This window comes from Mycena indigotica (assembly GCF_014461135.1).
Source record: "Mycena indigotica strain 171206Taipei chromosome Unknown Mind.scaff0013, whole genome shotgun sequence".
Classification (NCBI taxonomy): Eukaryota; Fungi; Basidiomycota; class Agaricomycetes; order Agaricales; family Mycenaceae; genus Mycena; species Mycena indigotica.
In genome coordinates, this window is record NW_023503012.1 from 2,414,372 (window position 1) to 2,435,887 (window position 21,516).

General features: G+C 53.9%; 3 protein-coding genes across 3 annotated transcripts; 2 read left to right on the forward strand and 1 right to left on the reverse strand.

Moving 5' to 3' along the window:
* Positions 1 to 1,331: 1,331 nt before the first annotated feature.
* MIND_01287200 (uncharacterized protein) lies at positions 1,332 to 3,563 on the forward strand (the record flags this gene model as incomplete). Its single annotated transcript, XM_037369341.1, has 12 exons — positions 1,332 to 1,361; positions 1,413 to 1,545; positions 1,592 to 1,794; positions 1,849 to 1,886; positions 1,942 to 2,012; positions 2,064 to 2,134; positions 2,192 to 2,206; positions 2,254 to 2,298; positions 2,348 to 2,805; positions 2,864 to 3,036; positions 3,090 to 3,510; positions 3,557 to 3,563. 12 exons carry the CDS (start codon positions 1,332 to 1,334, stop codon positions 3,561 to 3,563), a joined length of 1,665 nt encoding a protein of 554 aa, XP_037214547.1.
* A 7,465-nt stretch (positions 3,564 to 11,028) lies between these two features.
* On the forward strand, positions 11,029 to 12,740 carry MIND_01287300 (uncharacterized protein; the record flags this gene model as incomplete). The annotated part of the gene is made up of 3 exons (XM_037369342.1): positions 11,029 to 12,270; positions 12,317 to 12,608; positions 12,667 to 12,740. 3 exons carry the CDS (start codon positions 11,029 to 11,031, stop codon positions 12,738 to 12,740), a joined length of 1,608 nt encoding a protein of 535 aa, XP_037214548.1.
* A 6,575-nt stretch (positions 12,741 to 19,315) lies between these two features.
* On the reverse strand, positions 19,316 to 21,256 carry MIND_01287500 (uncharacterized protein; the record flags this gene model as incomplete). Its single annotated transcript, XM_037369343.1, has 16 exons — positions 19,316 to 19,555; positions 19,614 to 19,752; positions 19,804 to 19,860; positions 19,911 to 19,989; positions 20,042 to 20,099; positions 20,157 to 20,299; positions 20,352 to 20,411; positions 20,458 to 20,570; positions 20,617 to 20,668; positions 20,722 to 20,803; positions 20,858 to 20,882; positions 20,935 to 20,963; positions 21,011 to 21,025; positions 21,071 to 21,099; positions 21,152 to 21,171; positions 21,231 to 21,256. The coding sequence occupies 16 exons, from the start codon at positions 21,254 to 21,256 to the stop codon at positions 19,316 to 19,318; spliced, it is 1,167 nt and encodes a 388-aa protein (XP_037214549.1).
* Positions 21,257 to 21,516: the final 260 nt, after the last annotated feature.

Consider the following 21,516-nt stretch of genomic DNA (forward strand, 5'->3'; position numbering starts at 1 on the left):
CCCGCTTGAGTGGTTTATGCGAAAAGTAGCGGGATTAACGCCATTGAGCAAAAGGTCAGGCGGCGGAGAAAGTCGTCTTCCCTCATCCCGAAGGTGCTGACGTGTCAACCATAGCTGGCGGTGATGACGACGAACGGGTTGAGGAAGGCTGGGGGTTCGCAAATGGTGTCTACAATCCGCGGTTATGAGAGGATTGGAATGGAGAAGGGGTAGGTCGATGCGATGGGTGGGTACGCAGACAAGAGCCGCAGTCGGGAAATGAGTCGTTGGAGGGATAGTGTGGATATAGAACTAAGAGAGCCAAGGAAGGGCTGGAAGACGATGAGCGACACAACAAATGGGCGAAAAGCGAGCTTCGACTCACCGAAAAGTCCAAAATAAGCAAGTGGCGACGGTATCAAGTGGCTCGAATGCGATATTGCGTCGAAGGCTCCAGCAAGATACTATGGATAGTTTTAGACGACAACGCGCGTGTTTGTCGTCAAGACGAGTGCGATGAGGCTAAAGCGCCTGGCCCACGACCATGAGTGCAGCCCTCCCAGTGTTTCTGGCCTCTCGTTGTCTCGAGATTGTGCCACATATCTCCTTGGTGGACGAAGACGCAGAGCTGTCGGCCTGACACGTCTGGCAAGAAGGTGGGGCTAAGAAGGGCCGGTGCTGGAAGAAATGTGGGGACTGAGGAGTTAAAGGGCCATTGGAGGCTCGTCCAGGAGAGTGGAGCAGCATGGAGATGTCGAATGCTGAGTACCTGTGAGCTCAGAGAAAACTTGGAGAAGATAGCGCAAACGGACCTTGGAGCCAGGTGCTTCATTCTCGACCAACCACGATTCCATCCTGCACGTAAACGATCCAATGGAGGCTGCTTCTCATCGCCCGAGAGCCTTCCTATCTTTGGGTGGAGTTGCTGTCGTCATTGGACAGGTTACAGTTGTAACTGGTGGGCCAGGCCACTCTATCGAAAAACCTCAGCGCGAGCTATGGGTAGGTTAGAACAGGATCAGAGACATGATGGAGTGAATCGTACGATGTTTTAGGCCGTCTCCAAACGCGTGCTGAGGCGTCTGCCAGTGGAGGAGACTCCAGGTGGTCGTCGTGGTCAAGATGAAAAAGTCGTCACCTTGATGAGTCAGCACTTCTCATTTGTTTCCCAGACGGGGACGCTTTGGGCACGCTGCTCAATCTACCGGAGGCGAAACCCTGCCATACCGTTCAAGAGTCGAAACCAGGAAGCGACCTCGACCTGCCACAATGTCAAGCTAAGTATGTCAGGTTATCATCTCCACAGCTTTCCGTCCTCTTCCACTTGCTCTTCCACCTGTACTTCCACCTCGATGCCCGCTTCGAACCTGGACCCACCACAGGTGTCTACCACGCCCACTTCCGCCTCCACAACACAAGGTTTATCACTGCAGACTACCACAAATCTCGCCTCAAGCCCACAAATCTTCGCCAACTCGCACAACTTCTCTGTTTCTGGCGGGACCTTCCGGGCAGAGTCGTATCATTTGCACTTTTCCGCTCCTTCGGTCGGGGAGGAGGACGAAGGTGTGTCTTGCGCGTCTCTTAACCCCAGTATGGCTGATCAACACAGACCCGACGGAAGACTTCCGACGCATCCGGTGGGGCGATTTAGACCTGCGGCACCTCCGGCTCCAGACAAATCATGGACCAAAGGATGGAAAAGCAACAGCCACCCATGTATCAAGAGCCTCGCGGTCGATGTATGCTGCTCGGGTGTATGGCTCAACGTCGGACATGAGTGTTGCCATTTATGAAGGAGACAAGGCGCAGCAGGTGCGTGTTGCTCTTCCTACCACCCAACTCACCCTCTGAATCGCGATATCGTAGGACTGGATTAGGGCCATTACAGAACATGCACATTTTCGGCAAGCTTTCGCGTGGCGTCATGATTCCACTCACGTTTAACTTCGTCCCTGGCAGAAGCCCTGCCATCCTGCAGCTATTTGGAACAGCCAGTCGGAAGGGAATATATGCTGCTGTGTTCCATGACGGTAAATATTGCTTTGACGTATGACTCAGTCCTACTGACAGGCAATTTTCAGACCTGGTACCGCCCGAGCAAATGTTTCAGGAGCCATCTATGCTCGCGACAATGTACTATCGGCAATATTTGGTGGGTTCTGCCTACTCTTGGAGTTGGTCCTAGCACGCTTGTTGATCTGCGACACAGATGCTTGAGTTCCTGGTAAGCAAAAGTGACCGGCAGACCCGCCAGAATCCTACCTCAAACAGAAAGTTGGCAAATATGTGGGGCAGAGAATGGGCATTTCGTCTGTGGTAGGTGCTTGTCCCATTGTTTCAGTGAAGCCGCTCATATTATGATGAGAAATCACCGATGTTCACGTTTTGGATGCGCTCTTCCACGCGCTGCTTAGCTCTGGAGATATTCCAAGGAGATCTCACATACTTCTTGCCACAACAGTTCGAATGCCAAACTCGGGTTGGCGCGAACCCTGAGCCGCAGATGAACCCCGTCGCAAAGGATATCCCAGAGATGATCAAGGCGTTTTCTATCCGCGACTTCCTCGCGGCATGTCTACCAATCAGGAACAGGCGCCAAGTCATTCAGTCCCGGGTAGAGCTCAATGTCGTTTCGCGCCAGCAGACGCGAATGGAGCTTCAACTACCGATACATGCGCTTCTGAGCCCAATGTATGCGTACGAGCCTGTGGTGCGGTTTTCAAGTGCCGCCAATTTCCAGAGGGGGCAGATGTATTCCTGGATAGGTCACTCATTATCCAATGATCTTCGGCTAATGATGAGGAGAGGAACCGGGTGGTCTCAGTAAGTTCTGCATACTATAGTCTATCCGTGCCTGAAGCTTGCTAATTGGATTTACCAGTGTCCCATATTCGCGCGATTCCAGCGCAGAAGAGCGATGGCAGTCGTTCCGGATTTCGATTGACACAGATGAGTGGTCGGCGCGGGGCTATCAAGATATCGAGACGACTTGGCTTGCGCAAGCGGCCTACGTTTTCAAAGAACTCGGCGTTTCTCGGACTCGTCCAGAATATTGTACGTTGTCTCAGCCACTTCAAGTTGATCACCGTACTATATAATCTCTGCAGCGCTGCCGTCAAGTGCCAGCTGCGAGGTTCGCCTCAGATCGGCACATGTGCCGCCTCTCGACACGAAGGTTGACGCGTATCTGGCCCTCTGCCCGTATTGGGAATTCCTCGACGGTCCGCTGGGTCTGCGAGTGAAACGCCCCGAGCGGGTCGCCTATTGGTCACTTGACCCCGAAGCCAGCGAGCCGCTGGTTGCAGCCGAAGCGCTTGCCCTGGGACTTCCCGCGCTTGAGATCCAGATGCATGTTTACGACCATTCATGGGACGACGCGACATATGAGGCGATTGTCGAGCTGTGCATCGCGAAGGGTATGGATCCGCACTCTCTGGATATGGTCCTGCATCTCGGACTCAGGGAGGGTGTGATACTGGACAGCGCGAGAGGAAGCATGGCTGGGAGCATCAACGGGTCACGTAAACTGTAAGCCAGGTGTTAAAGCTGATACAAGTGCTAACTGAGCACACAGAGACTAACTACATATCAGGACGTCTGAGACTCCTGAAGTTCAAGTTAATGAACTTGTAAACTTGACATGGGTCCCCGTAAAATTTCCCATGTCTTATCCAATCAGATGTCACGAAGATTGTCGGGCTCCCACGTACCTCTTTTGACTCTTGCGTCCATCCTCCCGATGAACGGCCAACAGCTGACACCTACCGAACTGCGTACACAACTCGCCGCCATCGATTCCCATATCGACACTCTCCGTAACCAGCTCGTTGCCTATATCGATGCTCGTCGCAGCGTCGTTGCCCGACTGAGGGAAGTCACTTACCGCGACATTCTGAGCTTGCCGTTTGACATTCTCGGCAAGATCTTCGCCCACTGCGTCGACGAACTCGGAGTGCAAATACCCACCGATCATAGGATCATGCTTAACCGCTGCAGCCCCCGGACTCTGGCAGCTGTGTGTAGCCGTTGGCGAGAAGTGGCACTGGGGCTACCGTGCCTCTGGTCGAAACTTCTGTTGTGGAATTGGGACGACAATACTGCCAAGGGGCAATTCAATACCTGGTGTCTGGAACAGTGCTTGACCAGATCACGGGAATATCCCCTCGAAATACACGCAATGAACAGGACCCTGTTCCCCTGGTCCAGCTCCGTCGCCAAGAGGACTGTCAAATACGCGGGGAATCTCAACTTTCTAGTCGAAAATGCTCATTCCATTATGGACTTCGAGGGCCAGGTCTCGGCACTCAGCAGTCTGTTCCTTTATATCCCGGTCCCCTGGGCGGCCTGGGCCCCGGGCAACGACTCGGATTTGACGCCGCACCCACCACTGACCCTGTTTGCAGATTCACCCGCCCTGCGCGAGCTGGATCTTCAAAATATACGAGTAGCGCAGCTCGTCGTCCCTTGGCAGCAAATTACCAAACTGTCACTCAGGCAGCTCGATCTCGAGTGCATAAACGAGCTACTAGAATGTACGCCACTGCTCACGAGCCTCAGCATAGAGGTGCTGTATGAAATCCTCGATGTCCCGAGGAGAATGACTCACGCGGAAACACTTGTTCTTCCGTATCTCCGATCTCTCCGAGTCATGTACTCCGACAAGTGTCAATATTCGTGGTCGGACAGACTTGTGCTCCCCTCGCTCGACGACCTGGACGTTTTAGGGCTGGATCTCGAGGCGGATTCTTCCCTCTCTGCTCTTTTGCAGCGATCAAGATGCCCTCTCAAATCACTTACCCTGGACTTGCCTCGGATTAGTGGGGCCGCCCTACATATCTTGGACAACATTCCAACACTAGAAGATCTGACCGTCCTCAATGCGCTGGACTTGTCAACAGCTCACGAAGTGTTTCTCTCTGTAATGAACATGGACAAATACGCAGACAACACACGCACGCTATCTGGGCTTCGCTCACTGTACATCCGCGCATTGCTCGAAGACTCAGCCTCAGCAGCGCCGTTCGTGTCTATAGCCCAGTCATTCCATGCATTCTCTCGCGACTCTTCTCCTGTTGAACTTGGGGCTCACATGTACAGTCTGCGGGAGATCGAATTCGCAGCGGTGCTGTGCTTGCCCACTCATGTACTTCGAGTTGGGGAGGAGAGCGTGGAGGTCGTGAAGCATCTGCGAGGAACGGTGGCGAATATGGCCAAGACGCGTCACTTTACGTTCTCAGCGCCTGGGTTGTATATCTCTACAAAAAAGGCGAGTGACCACTGCTTGTGTTTCTCGTATAAGTATTTACTTACCGGTGAATGTCGATCACAGTCGCCGACAGGAAGTCTGTGGGATGCGGTGGGATACTGGCCGATTGCATAGCGTGAATAGGAAACATGTATAAATGCAACAGCCACCTCTCCCTTGTATGACGATTCCCTACCACTGAACAACCGGTCTGGCTATCGCAGCTGCTATCGCAGCTGCTATCGAAGAGGTTGATATATCCCGAGATACGATCGAATAACACAATTCTAGTCGACCAAGACTCGAGGGGCCGGAAGGACTTTGGGGAATGGTCAGAAGTCATCTTCTTTACAGTCCTGCGAGGATTCTGAGTCGCCACGTCGTATTCCTACCACAAGGGTACGCATATCGAGCCCAAGGATAACTGTCCGCCCCACATATCACCCCCACTTTGCGCCAAAAAAAGGTCCTCGTACAAAATATGTCGCCCGCGAAAACGTCTCCAACGAGGGCCTTCTGCTCTGTAAGCCGGGAGACAAGGATTGGGGTTACGCAGTCCATGCTGGTGCACATGAAGGTATGGTTGGTTAAGGGGGAATCACTTTGGTGGTGAAGTTATAACATCGCCAAATCGAGCGCAAAAAGCGTGACGTGACATTCGTGACATCTTTAGAGAAGGCGAGGCGAAAAAGTGGGGTATGGACGGAAAATGAAGTGGGAAGTGGTTGAATATGTTATATTATCGATCGGGGAAGGTTGCGGAATGGGTTGGGAAGCGCTTATTCTGCGCACATCGTGTTCCTGGATCGCTTGAAGTCGTAAAAATAGCTTTCTGCTGACATTGTGCGTTTCTGAGTCAAAAGTCGCGATAGGTCAAGCCCCATGGTTGTGTCACAATACAAGATATAGCTCCTTTGCCCCCCACGCTTGTTACTGGAACGTAAAGGTCGGTTGCGGCGCCGAAAGTATCACAAGCAAGATCGTGTCCAAAGACTGCCTTCCTGGTCAATTTGCCCGGCAGCAAGAATTAGATGGGCGCAATACATGTCCACGCAGACGTAGATACACTCGTTTAAGGGCTGGACCCAATGAGCGTGGAGTTGCAACACTGCCAAATCGAGGGCAAAAGCGTGACAGTGACGTCCGTGACGGGGCACATGACCTCGGGAGGATGGCGAAAAAAAGCAGCGCGGAGGCAGGAAATGGACGGGGGGTATTGACCACGCAAGTGCAGCGACGATAGAGAGCTTGCGTGATGATTGGAACCAGGATGCCTCTCCATAAAGGATGCCTCGTTTCCCGAAAACGAGCGCTGAGCGCTGAGCCGCGAGGTCCGACTCGTCAAGCCCGCCGCCGCGTAGTTGACACGAGAAGGAATGCAGCAGTATTTCCGCAACCAGCAGGTGTCAAACATAACCTGAAAGGCGCAACGGCGAGTTTAGCAGAGGGCGACAAAGAGAGCTCTGGTGGATGCGGAAATATCGTAAAACCAAGGAATGGAGGGGAAGAGGGTCGGCGCGCGTTCGCATCTACGCCGTTCTGGAGGCTGGAGTACACAATATTTGGAGGAGGTTGCGCAGCGTGAGAGCCAGTTTGAGTACAAGGGCGACGAAGAAGGGGAGAGATGCTAGCCACAGATAGCATTGCCCGCCAAAGGCCCGAAACATCTCTATCTCTCCATTTCCGACTTGAAGTTGCCCCCAACGAGGAAAGTGCATAGCCCATCCGGTAGCAACCGCTACTCCGCGAATTCCACACATTGAGGGAAGCTCAACGCCAGTTGGAGTCGAGAGTAGGAGATGGCACCTGAGAGCGCATGTAAGAAGTCGTTTCTTGCAAGTGGGCTGCTGACATCCGAACACGGCGTGGTTGTGGTCGTATGCAATCCATCACGCCATATGCCCATCCCAGCTGTTCTCGACGGCGACGACGTGCTTCATTCCTTCATACAACATAAGCCAGCTTCCTCGATTACAGTGTCGTGCCACAGCAATGCCGACTCAATGCCATGAACTTGAATAAGTATCACAAGCGCGAAGAAGAGACGGTTACACACACACCATTAGGGAACATCATGGATTCTGCAAACAGCCCCACACCCGTCTCTCCATCTCCATGAGCCTCTGCCGTCCTGGTTAAAGGGTTGTCCGCAAGTAAGTGGAAGTAGGGAAGAAAAGTGTCACGGTTGTTACCTTCAGTCAGTTTTGACCACCAACTCAGTGTCCGCGCCAGCGTATCGACCTGCACGACCTCCCTCTTTCTGTTCAAGTCCCAGGAAAAGAAAGATAGTCCTGCTGACAAGGCAAGATCAACTAACAATAATTCAACTCGTACTTACTACTTACTCAAAGTCTCCACTGTCCACCATGTTCCCTGCTGCCTCAACCCACACCGTCTCTATTTCGGGGATTTACCCAACCATAGAGGAGCCCTTAGCCTGTCAACGCGCAGCTGTGGCCCGGATTAACGAGGAGATCGCTGCACTAAATCGGTTTTTCGATGAAACACGCGCCGCACTACACCAACAACGTGCAAACGTCGTTGGCCGTCTTCAAGCTGCCATTTTTCCTATCTCTAACCTTCCTCGCGAACTGCTTTCCGCCATCTTCATACACTGCCTGCCCACCGAGCAATATGTGCTTCCAACCACAAAAACTGCGCCGCTGCTTTTGACATCCATCTGTCGTCTCTGGCGTAATGTGGCCCTCGATACACCTGAATTGTGGGCGTCGATAGATTTCCAGCTGTCCGCTTTAGCCCTAGATGGGGATTTGTCCGATATCACGCTCAGAAGAGAGGAAGGGGTTCAACGGTGGATTACACAGGCAAAAACATTGCCTCTCTCTGTACGACTCCAGGTACGAACGTCTCAATTTCTTACCTTAGGCTGAACATCACATTGACTAACGAGAATCACAGAAACCGGCTAGTGCAGCAATCTTGGCTCTGGATTCCCTTCGCGTTTCCTTCTCGAATGTCCGCCATCTCTGTCTGCACATGTACTACCCTCAGTATTCCGAGAGCACTTTACCCGACATGACACTTGGACTTCTGCCTGGATTGCACACACTGCAGGGGCCAATCGACGTTTCAGCACACTTTCCGGCACACTCATTTTCCCACCTTCGCGTGCTTCATATCAACCACAACCCGGTGTCGACCTACCGTATCGTTGCCATCCTGCTCCAGCTCCTCAACTTGATCGAACTCTCCGTCACCAGCTCCTCAGACGAGGCGCCTGAGGAAGACAAAGGCAACATAGCGGCCCTCCATCATTCAGTTATTCCAAACCTGCAGGTTTTTGAGTTGTCCTTCTTCTACTCTGATTTCAAAAAAGAAGTGGCGCTTCTCGGCTCATTGCGGATGCCTAATCTCACCTCGCTGGACGTGTACAATTGGGTCGACGAGTTCGACAAGCTGCTGGAAGGCTGTCCTCGCCTGCGATATCTCAACCGGACATTTCATGACTGCGAAAGCCCTTTCCACTTTCTTGAGGTCACTCCCGGACTTGAAGTCTTGGTCGTTTATTTCGAGCTACCCGAGCGGATGGATGAGCTGCTTCAAATGCTGATGGAGCCCCAGGCCCTCCCCCATCTACACGCCCTGCGCATTACCTTAGGGAGCGACAACGACAGAATTCCGTGGTATATTCGCTCGGAAAGGCCGCACGTACTTGATACAAGGACCGTCATCGACTTCCTCTTCTCCCGCAGGACACCTGGAGCGTTAACGCCGCTCACGTACTTCCACATCTACCTCTCGGACTTTGCCATTCCGCTTAGCCACGTCCGCTTGACTAGTCCCGCGCTACTTGCCACAGTACCCGGCATGGTCACAGCTGGGCTAGATTTTGCCTTCTTTCAAGGCAAACCGTCTGGTCAATTCGAGGACCAACAATATATTTGGCCGATAGGCGCCAACAGTAAGCGTTTTGAAATCTCCAGCGCGGAACTTAAATGACTAATGGTTCTTGATAGTCGATGCGGAAGATAGTCTACTTACACATCGGGGTTTCGCGCCAAAACGGCCACCCAAAGCTGGACTTATATAGCAGAGATCGGGGCCGAAATCAGTGCCCTAAATTTCTGATAAATCAAAGGCCTTGATCGTGCAGCACGTGACGTCAAAATTACCTTGTTTGGTAATTTGGGCATCGAATCTGCGACGCTGATTTGTCGAAAATTGGGTTCCCATTTTTGGCACCTGATTTCTCACAAAAAAGTCCAGCTCCGGGTCGCCGTTTTTGCTCAAAACCCCGATGTGTTATTCGATATGGCTAAATCTCCGGGTTAAACATATATACATACATACAAAAACAAATCGAATACTTGAGGGCCAGTGCCAAAGGATGTAAAACTTAAATTTCGGACTGAAGAGACAGCAAGAAGTTGTGTCAAGAGTGTGTGTTCTGGGCAAATGATGTGAGGCATGTATTAAAAGACTCGGAGTGGAATTGGGCAAAAATAAGTAACTGGTCAACGAAAAGAGACAGGTGCGTCGCCCGCGAAAACAGCTCCAACGACGGCCTTCCACCTCGTAAACCCAGAAGAAAAGAATTGGGGTAGTGCAGTATGTGTTTGCGCACATGGAAGTACGGCTGGTTAAGGCTGGACCCCTCTGGTGGTGAAGATATAATGTTGCCAAATCGAGAGCAAAACGTGTGACGTGACAGTCGTGACATTTTTGGAGAAAGTGAGGCGGAAAGGTGGTGGTGGGCAGGAAATAGGGTCAGAAAGTGTTGAATATGTCATGATATATGTCGGGGGAAGGATGGGGGACGCTTTGGGACGCGATTGTGGTGTGTGTTGAAACATCAATGTTATTGTCGGAACGATAGAAGTCGTCGGGACCGTTGTTTGCGAGAAGCCGGCATTTCTGAGTGGGACACCACCAGAACATTGTATTCCTTCATCGTTTCCGGGTGGCACCAGACATGACCACACTCTTTTTGAGAGCCATACACCATGAATGTGGAGCTAGATTGAGGGCAAAAGCGTGACTGCGGCGTCAACAGGACTTCGGAATGGGGAGGCGAAAAAAGCGGTTAGAGTTGAATACCGCTTCGTCGCTTCGAGCGCGGGGAGAGCTCGCGGGAGTGGGTGAAGAGAGGATAGAGGTCGCGTTGTAGACGGCAAAGTGTCAGGCAATTTGGCGCTACAAGGCCTTGAGGCGAGCGAATCGTGGGGTGCTTGTCGACGTCGAACTTCTATCTTTACTTGGGGTTCCATTTCGCCTGAACGACCAACTCCAAGGCAACACAAGAAGCTAGAGGCGTCTTGCAGTCAAAGTCGGACTTTGTCTGCTGTTACTGGTAAGCACACAAAGACCTGACAGTGCTCTGCGGCACTGACATGTCGAAACTGGCTACAAGGGCCACAATGGTGTTCCCGATTCTTGGGCAGAGGGTTCTTTGGTATGGCGGGCAGCGAAAAGGCGACGGCATCGATCAAGAGAGAAAAAGAGGGATAGGGTGTGGGTGTGCGAGATGTCGCGGGCTGCGGACAAGGGGGTTGGAGAGCCTGTAGCAGCGTGGTATCGGGGCGAGTGTGGGGGGAGAAGCGTCCGTCAAGGCCTTATAGCTCGGTGTGTGGGAAGGGCAGGTGGATTTCGAGTAGGGCTACGAGTTTCACTCAGACCCAAGCGAAGAGACAAAAAAGCAGGATTACGCACTCGGAGATTTGTCCTCCAAAACCATATTTAGCTCTTTCTTCGCACCCTCGCCCCTGCTGGTAAGCCATGTGTTGGTGAATGCTCATGTCGGTGTAACGAAGGTGGGGGTCAAAAGCAAAGAGTGAAGTGTAATGATCGCTGATCTTGCGGCTTTCCTCTTGAAATCATCGTCTGAGCCGATGGCCTCCCAATCCCTGCCGCCAGAGATTTGGCTGGATATCTTCGAGAAGCTCCCAAGAACATGTTTACCCGGCATCGTCAGCACTGGTCGGACATTCGCTGTCCTTGCTCGACCTCTTCTCTTCGCCCATTTCTACTTCGGCCCTTATGGCTTGCAATCACCAAATCCTCACGAATCGCGGCGCCAAGCCGTCTATCTCACACTAGGGCCGGACTTGCAACAATTCGATATTGACAGAATCGAGTTCTGGACTTCTGAAAATATCGCGCCACTTGTGCGTGAATGTTCCATCGTGCCCTGGGATCCGGAGGAAACGGATACGACATTTATCGTCGCGGAGGATGTTGCTTTACGTCTCCTCAACGTATTTTTCGACCGCATCCACCACTTCACACGACTACACACTTTCTCCGCGTACGACGTCACGCTGACTGGAGGCATGCTGTCGAAGATCTTCCATTGTCTTCCGAGCCTGACCAGCTTGCTGCTCAACTTGGGTGTCTCTCCGGTCTCGGAGTCCTTTACCCCTCGGTCCCTTCCACCCTCTCTCAACAAATTCATCCTCGAGATGGAGGACAATGAACTCTACAGTGCGGATAGCCTCCAGGCATATGTGCCGTTCTTCGTTCCGTCATCGCTGCGAGAGTTGTGTCTCTCAGGCCCATTGAACCTGTGGAGCACAAATCCAGACGCCATACCAACATTCTCCAACGTCCGGCGGCTGGCTATTTCCATATACCGCGAGGGCACCAACCCGAAATTGGCTGTCGTGCTGCCGAAATTTCCAAACGTGAAGTCTTTGTCGCTGTACGGCTTGGATGACACAGACGAGGTTTTTGACGCATACTGGCTGGACGACGTGGCCACAGGTTGCAAGGCCCTCTTGCCCGTACTGCAGATGGTTACCACGTACTTCCACATTCATTCCCCCGTGGTCCTAGCTATATTCATGCCCGGCTCGACATGTCTGACATGCTTCAAATACCACGGCAGACTGGAGCCGGACGCCCTGCTTCCTTTCTTCAGCACATTCCGTCTACCCTCCCTTGTCTCCCTGTCAGTCCAGCTTGTTGGCGTTGTCTCGCTTCACAGTCTCAAACCAATCTGGTATTGCTTTCCGGCCCTCAAGCACCTTGATCTTGGGTTCTCCTGCTATCTCTCGACAACACAACAAGCGTATGGCACATCTGTGGTAACTGTATCGCCCTCTTCATCGAATCGTGACTAACTATCTCAAGGCGACCGAGTTTCTGACCACCCTCTACACCTCCTCAACTCCGTGGCTTCCACCAATGCTGAAAACGCTGGTTCTCTCTTGGTCGTTTGCCTCTCAGAATTCCGCACTATACATGGGGTTTTATCACGCACCCATCGACCTGGCCTCGCTCAGCACCTTGCTCGTAGCACGTTACCCAGCACTGAGGACAATCGGGATCGACGGGGGCTCATTCCTTCTGAAATCGCGCAGGCGGGACCTGGACGGCTACCTGCTTGTGGAGAAGAGGAATGAGGACCGCAATGATCAGACACGTAAGTACCCATCCCGATCAGCATGACGAGCTAATACTTACATTGCATGGGGCTACAGAATCGTATTACACTCTTCGACAAGAGGTTAGTGAGCTCTGGTGGGAGGATGTACATCATGACTCGCTATTATAAGGCATAACTGTCTGTAAGTATGTGTTACAAACTTGAACTTGAAGTAGCATTTATGAAACAGAGGTTGAACTGGTGTTTGGAGGGTTCGATTTCATACCATAGCATACAACAATCAAGTCAGAACTATAGTAACTTTATCCTGACCGCTCATATAGAATCTCGGCAGGACTTCTATGAATCAGAGGATTGAATGCCCAATCGCAATGCTAAAAGGGTCTTACCGTTTTTCCACGCCCTAGGCAATACTGCGTTAGAAAAGACGAGTACTTTTGCAGACGTCATAGCCTACGTTTTCCTTCCACGCTATCTGCGCCGTCAACTCCGTCTTCCCGAACGAAAACACCATCTCAAACGGGAGCACGTAGTAGACTCCCTTGCGCCCGTGCAGAGGCTTGAGAGTTTGTGCCATCTCGTAAGTCTCTGCATGTACGGTGCACAGGACAGTATGGTTCTCTGTGGATGCCTTAATTTAGCGTAAGATCATACAGAGCTGGGAGGGCTACATACCCTTATCGACGTCGATCCACTTGGGGTTCTGGTTTCCTTGGTAGCGCCGAATGTCAACGGAGACACTGCACAGCTCCGAGCGGGACTGCTGCGTGAAACGAAAGGGTGAGCGGAACTCTTGCGTCTCGGAGACAGTCGTTCCCTTGAATGTGGAGTCACACAATACTCAAAGATGAAAACAGGACAGGCTTACGCGTGGTAGGATGGAGGAGAAGCCGTTGGGAACATACACTTGCCCATCAGCCAACGTTAAAAGTAGGTGTGAACGTGCTGAATGGTCAGGAAGATAAGCTTGATATGAGGGGAAGTGTTCAATTCCATATGTGTCCTTCGCAACCCGCGCGGAAACAAAGTGATCGAGGTAGAATGATACCGCACCGTCCGACACGGCCTTATTCCTTGCAAGATGATCAGCGGCATCATTAGCAACACCAACACCCAAAGACATACACGTGGCTATCGGGGCGCGATACATCTAGCCCCAAGGCGCCGAGACGCTGTTGCAGCTGGGAAAATAGCCACTCGCTAGCGGCAAAACCTCCAACGAGGAAAACACTCTGGGGACATCTTCAACACATTGATCACTCTCTCTATCTCTGGTTTAGGCTCACCGATATGTGTGCCTTGGCGCTCGCGCACTGTTTTTCAACAGCCTGTACGATGGCGTCTACCGAGGGCTCGAAGAACTTCGCCACAACCGTGCTATTCGACGTTGAGCAGACAGCAGAAAAGTAAAGGAGCACGCACCCAGGCAGCTTCATCTGTCCATTCGTGATGTTGAACGCCGGATCCTTGTCGCGCAGGGTGCCGAACCTGATGTACGCAAACTCGCTGGCGTTGCGGAATTTGAGTTTTGTGCTCTGGTCAAAGAATTCAGCAATTTCGGCGACCTCGGGGTGGTATTTGGAATTTCTGAGAAATACTATAGAAAGTATGAGAATGCGGGAGACGCTGAGGAGAATGGGCTGCTTGCCGTCGAGATAGTCGCGGCAATTCTTCGTCACGAAAACCGACCCGTCCATGAGACCTGGACGAAGGTCAGCGGATCACCGCAGCTGTACTTTCGAAACACTTACAGGCGGTTGGCGCAATTTCCTCAAATGAGTCGCCAGTTTTGCGATAGGCGCTGATATCGACCGTTCCACCGCCAGCATCGACGATGACTACACCCTTCCCTTCCTGAAACGGGGTTAAAAAAGGTACAACGACGATAGAGTGACGTACATTCAGAGGATCGGTGGCAAGCCCATTTAGGATACAAAAGTTAAGGCTCGCCTCGCCTTCCGTCACGAAATAGACACGGCCATGGCCAGCGGGCGTGTCCGGGACCAGCCCCGCTGCGATCGCGGCTGCCCGCAACTTCGCCTGCTGCTCCCCCTCCCACCCGTTAGGATGGGTGATGACAAACTCCATCGTGTCTTCCAGTGTGACCCACATGGCGGCGCCGTTGGGGTAATGCTCAGAGATGTAGGTCCGCGCACACTTGAGCAAGTAGCGAAGGAAGTCGGTGAAGATGTCGACAGTGGTTGTGTTGGCGGGGAGCGGGACGAGTTTGACGTCGGGGCGAGGAAGAGTTACGATGCCTGGCCGCATGTGAAGCTTGAACCTGGTAGAAAGATATTCAAGTTGTTGGTCGGAATATGAACAGACATACCAAGATGCTTTCACCCAGCCCTCTGCCTCGGCACGCTCTCTCGCACTCTCCTCCATTGCCTCAGCGCCGACCGCCTTGACAGCTCCGGTATTATCGTAGTAGGCTATCGATGGTACTTTCGAGTCCCCGCCGACAAGTGGCTGAGGAGGAAATCTGGTCTGAGATCAAGTCCTGCAAATGATTTACTGAAGACGCTCAGGCTGACCTAGTGACTGGTAGAATACTGCCGACCTTGCCCGGCTCGAGGAGGCTTCGCAGAAAATGAGTCAACTACAGGTTGCAATCGGTCGGCAGAAACTCACGAGTACGATATCCCAGAGAATGTCGTCCCCACATCGAAACCAAGGATGAGCTTGCGGTGGGTGCCGGTGTAGATGGTGCGTGAGGGCATAAGTCTGAAAGAAGCTCTGTGTGGGCGAGGACAAAGACGCGGCGTCTTTTAACGGGCGTTAAAGTGGTCGGAACGTGGCCACAAAGACAATGAAAGAGCATCGTATCGGCAACGTGCCCTCGATGAGGCCCTGTATATTACGTCTCGTCAGAGCGACTAGAACGGAGTTGCGTGTCGTTCCCACCCACCCATGTATGCTTTCGCCACCAAGATTTTGACCATGGTCTCCCCCAACCCGACCACGCCCACTGGCACAGAGGAGACTGCCCCGATTCGAGAAGCAACAACCCCAGCCAAAGTCGATTCCAAAGCGCCTTCAGCTGCCTCTCATGACCCTCCGTCGAAAGCGGGAAACCAGAACAAAGACATTATCGTTCCAGCTCTCTCCCAGCACCAAGAGGTCCCAAAGGCCACGGTCTATGAGTCGAAAGGAGTCACTGCCTGGCCGCGCGTCCAACCAGCTCAAGTCCGCTCGGGAGTCGAAGACAGTGCTCTGGCCGAGTTGCGGATTATACGCGCAGAGCTTCTCAACCACAAAGGGGCATCGCGCGAGAAGGATGGAGTAATCCGGAAGCTGCAAGCCGAGTTAGCGCTCGCTCGTCAGGCCGCGCAGAAAAACGACCAGTTGCAGACTGCGACCAACGAGGCCTCGACCGCGGATGTGGTGCGCAAAATGGACGACCTTTACGCGGAGATTTATCACATCGCCACACTTCTGGCCGATTCAGAAGCCCATCCTCGCCCTCCATCGACCAATTCAGCCTATGTCCTTCAGCAATCTTGGTCATATTTCGTTCACCTCGCCGGTCAAGACATGTTAAATGACATATTGCACCAGAAGCCATGCGAGGTTCCCGATGTCGTTGTCCAGATGCTGTTGCAGGCAGCAATGACGAGCTGGTGCGGACATATTCTGGAGTCGTGGGGTATGGGAGTGGTTTCGAGGGAAGTCGAGGAGATGTTGTCAGCTCTAGGCGCAACTGTGAGGAAGAACGGTTAGTGGTCCACGTTGTGCATGAGAAAGTGTTAATCGAGACGCACCAGAGGACCCTGTTGACGCCTCACGCTGGAGAGCACTCACCCACAAACATCTCAAAGCCCTCTTCGTTCCCCAACCACAGCAACTCGCTGGCGAGCTCAATCTCCACGTCACAGCCATCCTGCAGCTCACCAACGCCGAGTATACCGCCGAACGCGTCACGTCCTTGGTCGGGGAGCGCCTCGCATCCGTTGTCGGAGCTGTCCTCGATTTGCAGCACACAATCGGGGCAAAAATGGTATCCGATGACCTGCAGGTGCTTAGTGTTACACCAGGCAACATACTCGATACAAGGGCGATGGAAAACATGTGGGATGATGGGCGCAGCAGACGTACCGTGGTGGAGGACTTCGTTGTCTTTACTACGGGGCTTGGTCTTGTGAAGAAGGTGCCTGGATCCGCGCATGGTGTTATTCCGCTAGCCAAGGCCAAGGTACTTCTGAAGTCTGACTTGAAGGAGTGCTGGGGTGCGGAAAACTTAGAGAAGTAATTCTCCGTAGCAAGTTCCGAGTCGAGTGCTTGTGGTTGTGGTTAAGTATCAAAAGCAAAATTTGTCACGCAAAATCATCACATTACCCACTGGCAGGCGTTATATACAATAGAGCAAAGCAACAGAGAGCGGCTAGGAGCCTCGCAGAAGGAGAAGAAGAATGTGTAGGTTCCAACGTGGGATAAGAGAAAGAGGCTCAGGTAACGTCCGTGACATTCTTCCTCCCAACTTTCACGTCTATCGTCAACCTCGTCCAAAACCGTGCCAAACACGGCGAATCTCGCAAAGTAGTTGGACTTGCAGGAAGGTGGATATGGTAGCTGGCTAGAAAGCATGGATATCTTGTGCGCCGTCATGTTTTTCATCGCATCTTGAAACTAACAGGCTTCACTGTAGTGGTAGCGAGCCGCCTTGAATCATCACTCTCCCATTGACCCTTACGCACTATCGCATGGCAACTGTGTCCCCGTAGGCCCTTCAAGATATTCAAGCTCCATTTGGGCTGCATAGGGCATACCATTCTCCCCCGAGCTTTATGACACCGACCTTCTCACTGCGTGTACACAAAACCTACCCCACCGTGGTCCTGCTCGACGACAAGTACGAGATTCACGCTCAATTGGTGCCGTTCTGCGACTTTTCAGAAGCGTCGTAGGCACTTTGGCCAAAGTCCGTCCAACCACCTTAACACACACATCAACTCTATTCCGTATACAATCCCTCGACGTCCTTGTCGACCGTCCATGAATTCCCGCTTGGTCGTTACCCTCATCTTCCAAGCCCCCATTTGCCAACGTCATCACTCCAACGCCTTCTTCCTGCGACCACCCCCTATATCCATCTTACACCGGCTGTCTGAGGCTCGGTCCTCTCGCGCCGCCAGCATCATCCTCGACTCCGACCGTTTCTTCCGCCCCACCTTTCCGCAGTCATGTGCCATGTCACAGAGGTCACCGTCACGCTTTTCCGCCCGTTTTGGCAGCATTGTACCTCCCCACCCATCGCGGCTGGCCCTTAACTGCATGTCTCTGCGGCTGCGCAGACATGTATTGCGCCTACCGAATTCTTGCTGCCCGTCAATTCGACCCGGAAGGCGGTCGTTGGACGCGATCTTGCGTGCGATACATTCGGCGCTGCAGCCGAGCTTTCTGTTCCGATAATCGGTTTGGGGGCGGCGGAGCGATATCTTCTGCTGCAATACAACATTGTAGTCCGACCTATCTGGACTTTCGCCTTAGAAACGCAGAATTCCGGCGGACAGCGGTCTTTTACGACTTCAAGCGATCCAGGAACACGATGCGCGCAGAATACGCGCTTCTCAAACCGTTCCTCAACCCTCCCCGACCGATATCATAGCATATTCAACGGCTTCCGACTCTATTTCCCGCCCATAACCCACTTTTTCGCCTCGCCTTCTTTTTACGCTCGATTTGGCGACCTTGGAACTGCACCATCCGGAAGCGCTTCGTCCTCAACCGACCGTAATCCCGTGCGCGCCAGCAGGTACTGCGCTCCCCCAATTCATACCTCCCGGGCCTATGGAGCGGAAGGCCCTCGTTGGAGACGTTTTCGTCGGCGATGGATCTTGCGGAGGGGCCGTGTTTGGAGGGGCGTTGGGATGATAGGCGCGGCGGAGGGGTATTATATACTGGATATGCGCCACTTCGTGCGACAACGAGAGCCTCGCGGCCGATAATCTTCCCAGCATTCTCACAGGCACGCCTAGCCTGCTTCGACCGTTTTCTCCGCTGTCGTCAGCACGACCACCAGCCCGGCAGCGGGTCTGCTGGGGCATCGTCAGGGACGCAAGTGGGTGCGCGGCTGTCGCGTTCATGCTATGAGGCATTTTGGACGGTTCTTGTCCGCGTTGCGTCTTCAGCGACAAGCAATACGGATACGCGATGTCTGCGAAATGTAGTAATGCAATGAACAAGCCACGTTCGATGTGCGCGAGGGAGGAGAACTCGGGGTCCAAGTTATCCCTTTGAGCAATTTCTCGTCTCTCCCAATTGCAATACTACTCACTGCCTGGACCTTGCAATACCTGGAACTGCCCGCTCTCCCCGCATCAATATCTTATGCATATGGACTGCCAGCACTGATCATGAACGGACCCGGACACGTCTGCCCACTGTGCTCCTCTGCTGTTCTGCGTGTTAACTTTCGCAATGCGAGTCCCCGGATCGAATCGGGGCTGCGGGTTATATTGCAGTCTAAATCCTAGTCCGGAGCATTTGCCGCTTTTTCTTCCGAGTCCTGTGCATATCCTATACGGACGGCGGATGGCTGGCCCTTCATAGTCCTCGACTTCTAGCGCTCCCGATGCGCTGCAAATATCAAGATTCAAGATTCAACGAGATAACGCGCACATTAACACATAACTCGACCACAATTACGCAGAAGGACAAACACAAGATACAGGCAAGGCTACACGATGGAAGTATACGTACCACGCGGTGACACGGGGAACATCGAAGACGGGGTGGAAGAAGGATCAGAAGAAATGCGGCTCCGCCGGCCTCGGCACCGGCACGGCCACCTTCTGTGGCCCGGCCGGCGCCGACTCGCGGGCCAGCGGCTGCATCGCGAACGCGTCGGCCGGCTTGTTCGCACTCGTCATGCCGTACCATGGCCACTCGGCGGACTCCGGGCTGCGCGCGATGTCGAGCGTGGGCCCGGGGCTGGTGTACCCCGCCGTCACGCGCCGGACGGTCGGCCGGGGCGAGCGGGACAGCTGTGCGTCGTAGTAAGTACGATTGACGGCGGATGGCGGGGTGGGGCGGGACACGCACGTGCATCGTCGGCGCGAGCTGCGTGTGCCACCTCGCCGCCCCGCCGGCGCCGGTGCGCGACGTCGCGGGCGAGGGCAGCATCTGCGGGCCGCTGCTGCTGCTGCTGTTCTTGCCGCTGCGCGGCGTGCGCGAGTTGAGCCTGGGGATGCGCGCTGAGCAGAGCGATGGGCAGGAGGAGGGGGCGACGCACATTGCGAGGACGGAGCACGTGTACAGCATCGAGAGCGGGAAGTCGACGATAAAGTTGCTAGCGAGGCGGATCATCCACTGTGAGGTCAATGCGGAGCGGCCGCTTACGTTGTGCCGGGGACGAACGACGCCAGGAGGATATCCGCGATCGCCGCGACCGCCGTCACCGCGCCCGTCTCGATCGTCACTACCAACATCAGCATCTGCTTCCCGCACACAGCACGACCACCGCGACTCACTCCTCACAATCCGGTTAATCTGCCCGTCCACCCCGCCGAACCCCGTCCTCCTTGTCAACTACGCCCACCATCAATCAACGCCCGAGATCACAACAAGCGGCGGAACGGCACGCACCAGCGCATGCGTCATCCCCACCGCGACCAGCACGTCGCACGCCGCCGTCGCGACGAGCCACGTGATCGCCTCCGTCGCGAACGCGGGGAAGTCGCGGAAGTGCGCGTGCGCGAAGACGTTTGCCGATAGGACGAGGCCCGAGGCTTGCGCTAAATATCAGGGGGTTTTCTGGATGGAACGGCGTGGAGGACGCACCGAAGGACGCGATGGCGAAGAGGGAGATGATTGACGGGAGGATGTACGAGTGGGTTATCACTGGGGGGTGTCAGCGGAGGGATGCCAGTGGGAGGGGGGAATGGACCTTTGATCCGCCACGCGGTGAATAGCTGGATCGGGGTGGAGACGAGGATGATCAAGAGCGAATCTGCAAGTTTGGCGTGTAAGCAGACGAGCCGAAACCGGAGACCGCCGTACCTGCAGGGAAAACTGCGCGCCAACTTGGATCGGCGACCTGACGCACGGAGAGCGGAAAGACGTACACGCAGGGCGGTTCTGCAGCGCCAGCGGCGATCCTGCATCCATGATCCCTCAGTACACCGGCCTCCATAAATAGCGGAGCACCCACCGAACTCCTGGATGAGCGGCTGGTAGATGATCCCCACCTCCGCGACGACGACGGCGGTCTCCGCGAGGAAGAGGTACAGCATCTGCGCCCCCGTCAACTGCTAGCCTCACAGAATGGACTGGATCCTGGTACGCACGAACAGGCGGATCCAGCGAAAATCGCTGAGGGCGTCAGCTATGCGTGGAGCGGACGAAGGGGGGGAGGGAGGCGCACTTGGGGAAGCGTTGGTAATACGCGAACATCTGCGATTCTGTCAGGACCACGAGAAGTGACGAGACGGAGTGGGTACTTGTGCTGTCATCACCTGCAAGAGCGGTTAGCAAAGCTTCAATACCAGACTGTGACGCACGCCGTAGAGGCCGATGCTGAGCAGGACGCCTGGCACGTAGATGTGAGTCATGCTCCGCTGCACAGATCAGCAGTGGCAAACCGAACAGCATCGGACCTAAACTGCCAGTGCAGAATGCCATGTCAGAGAAGTGACTTTCCCGAGAACGGGGACGACGCACACGAGCTCGGCTCCAGGGCCGGGCATGGAAGCGAAAGACGTTTATCAAAGGAAGGAGGGGGAGGAAAGACAACGGGATATACCCGGGCCAGTTGGCAGCAGGGAAAACAAGGGGAGTACGAACGAACGAATGGGAAGGGGCCCCGCACCCATACGGGGGGCACATTTATACCCTGCTCCACGGATTATTACACTGGCTGGAGATCGCACGGTGCCCGCCAGCGAATCGCGCGGGCCAATGGCCTTCCTGCTCGGCTGTCGGGCAGCTAGCTGGGGGATCGTGATCG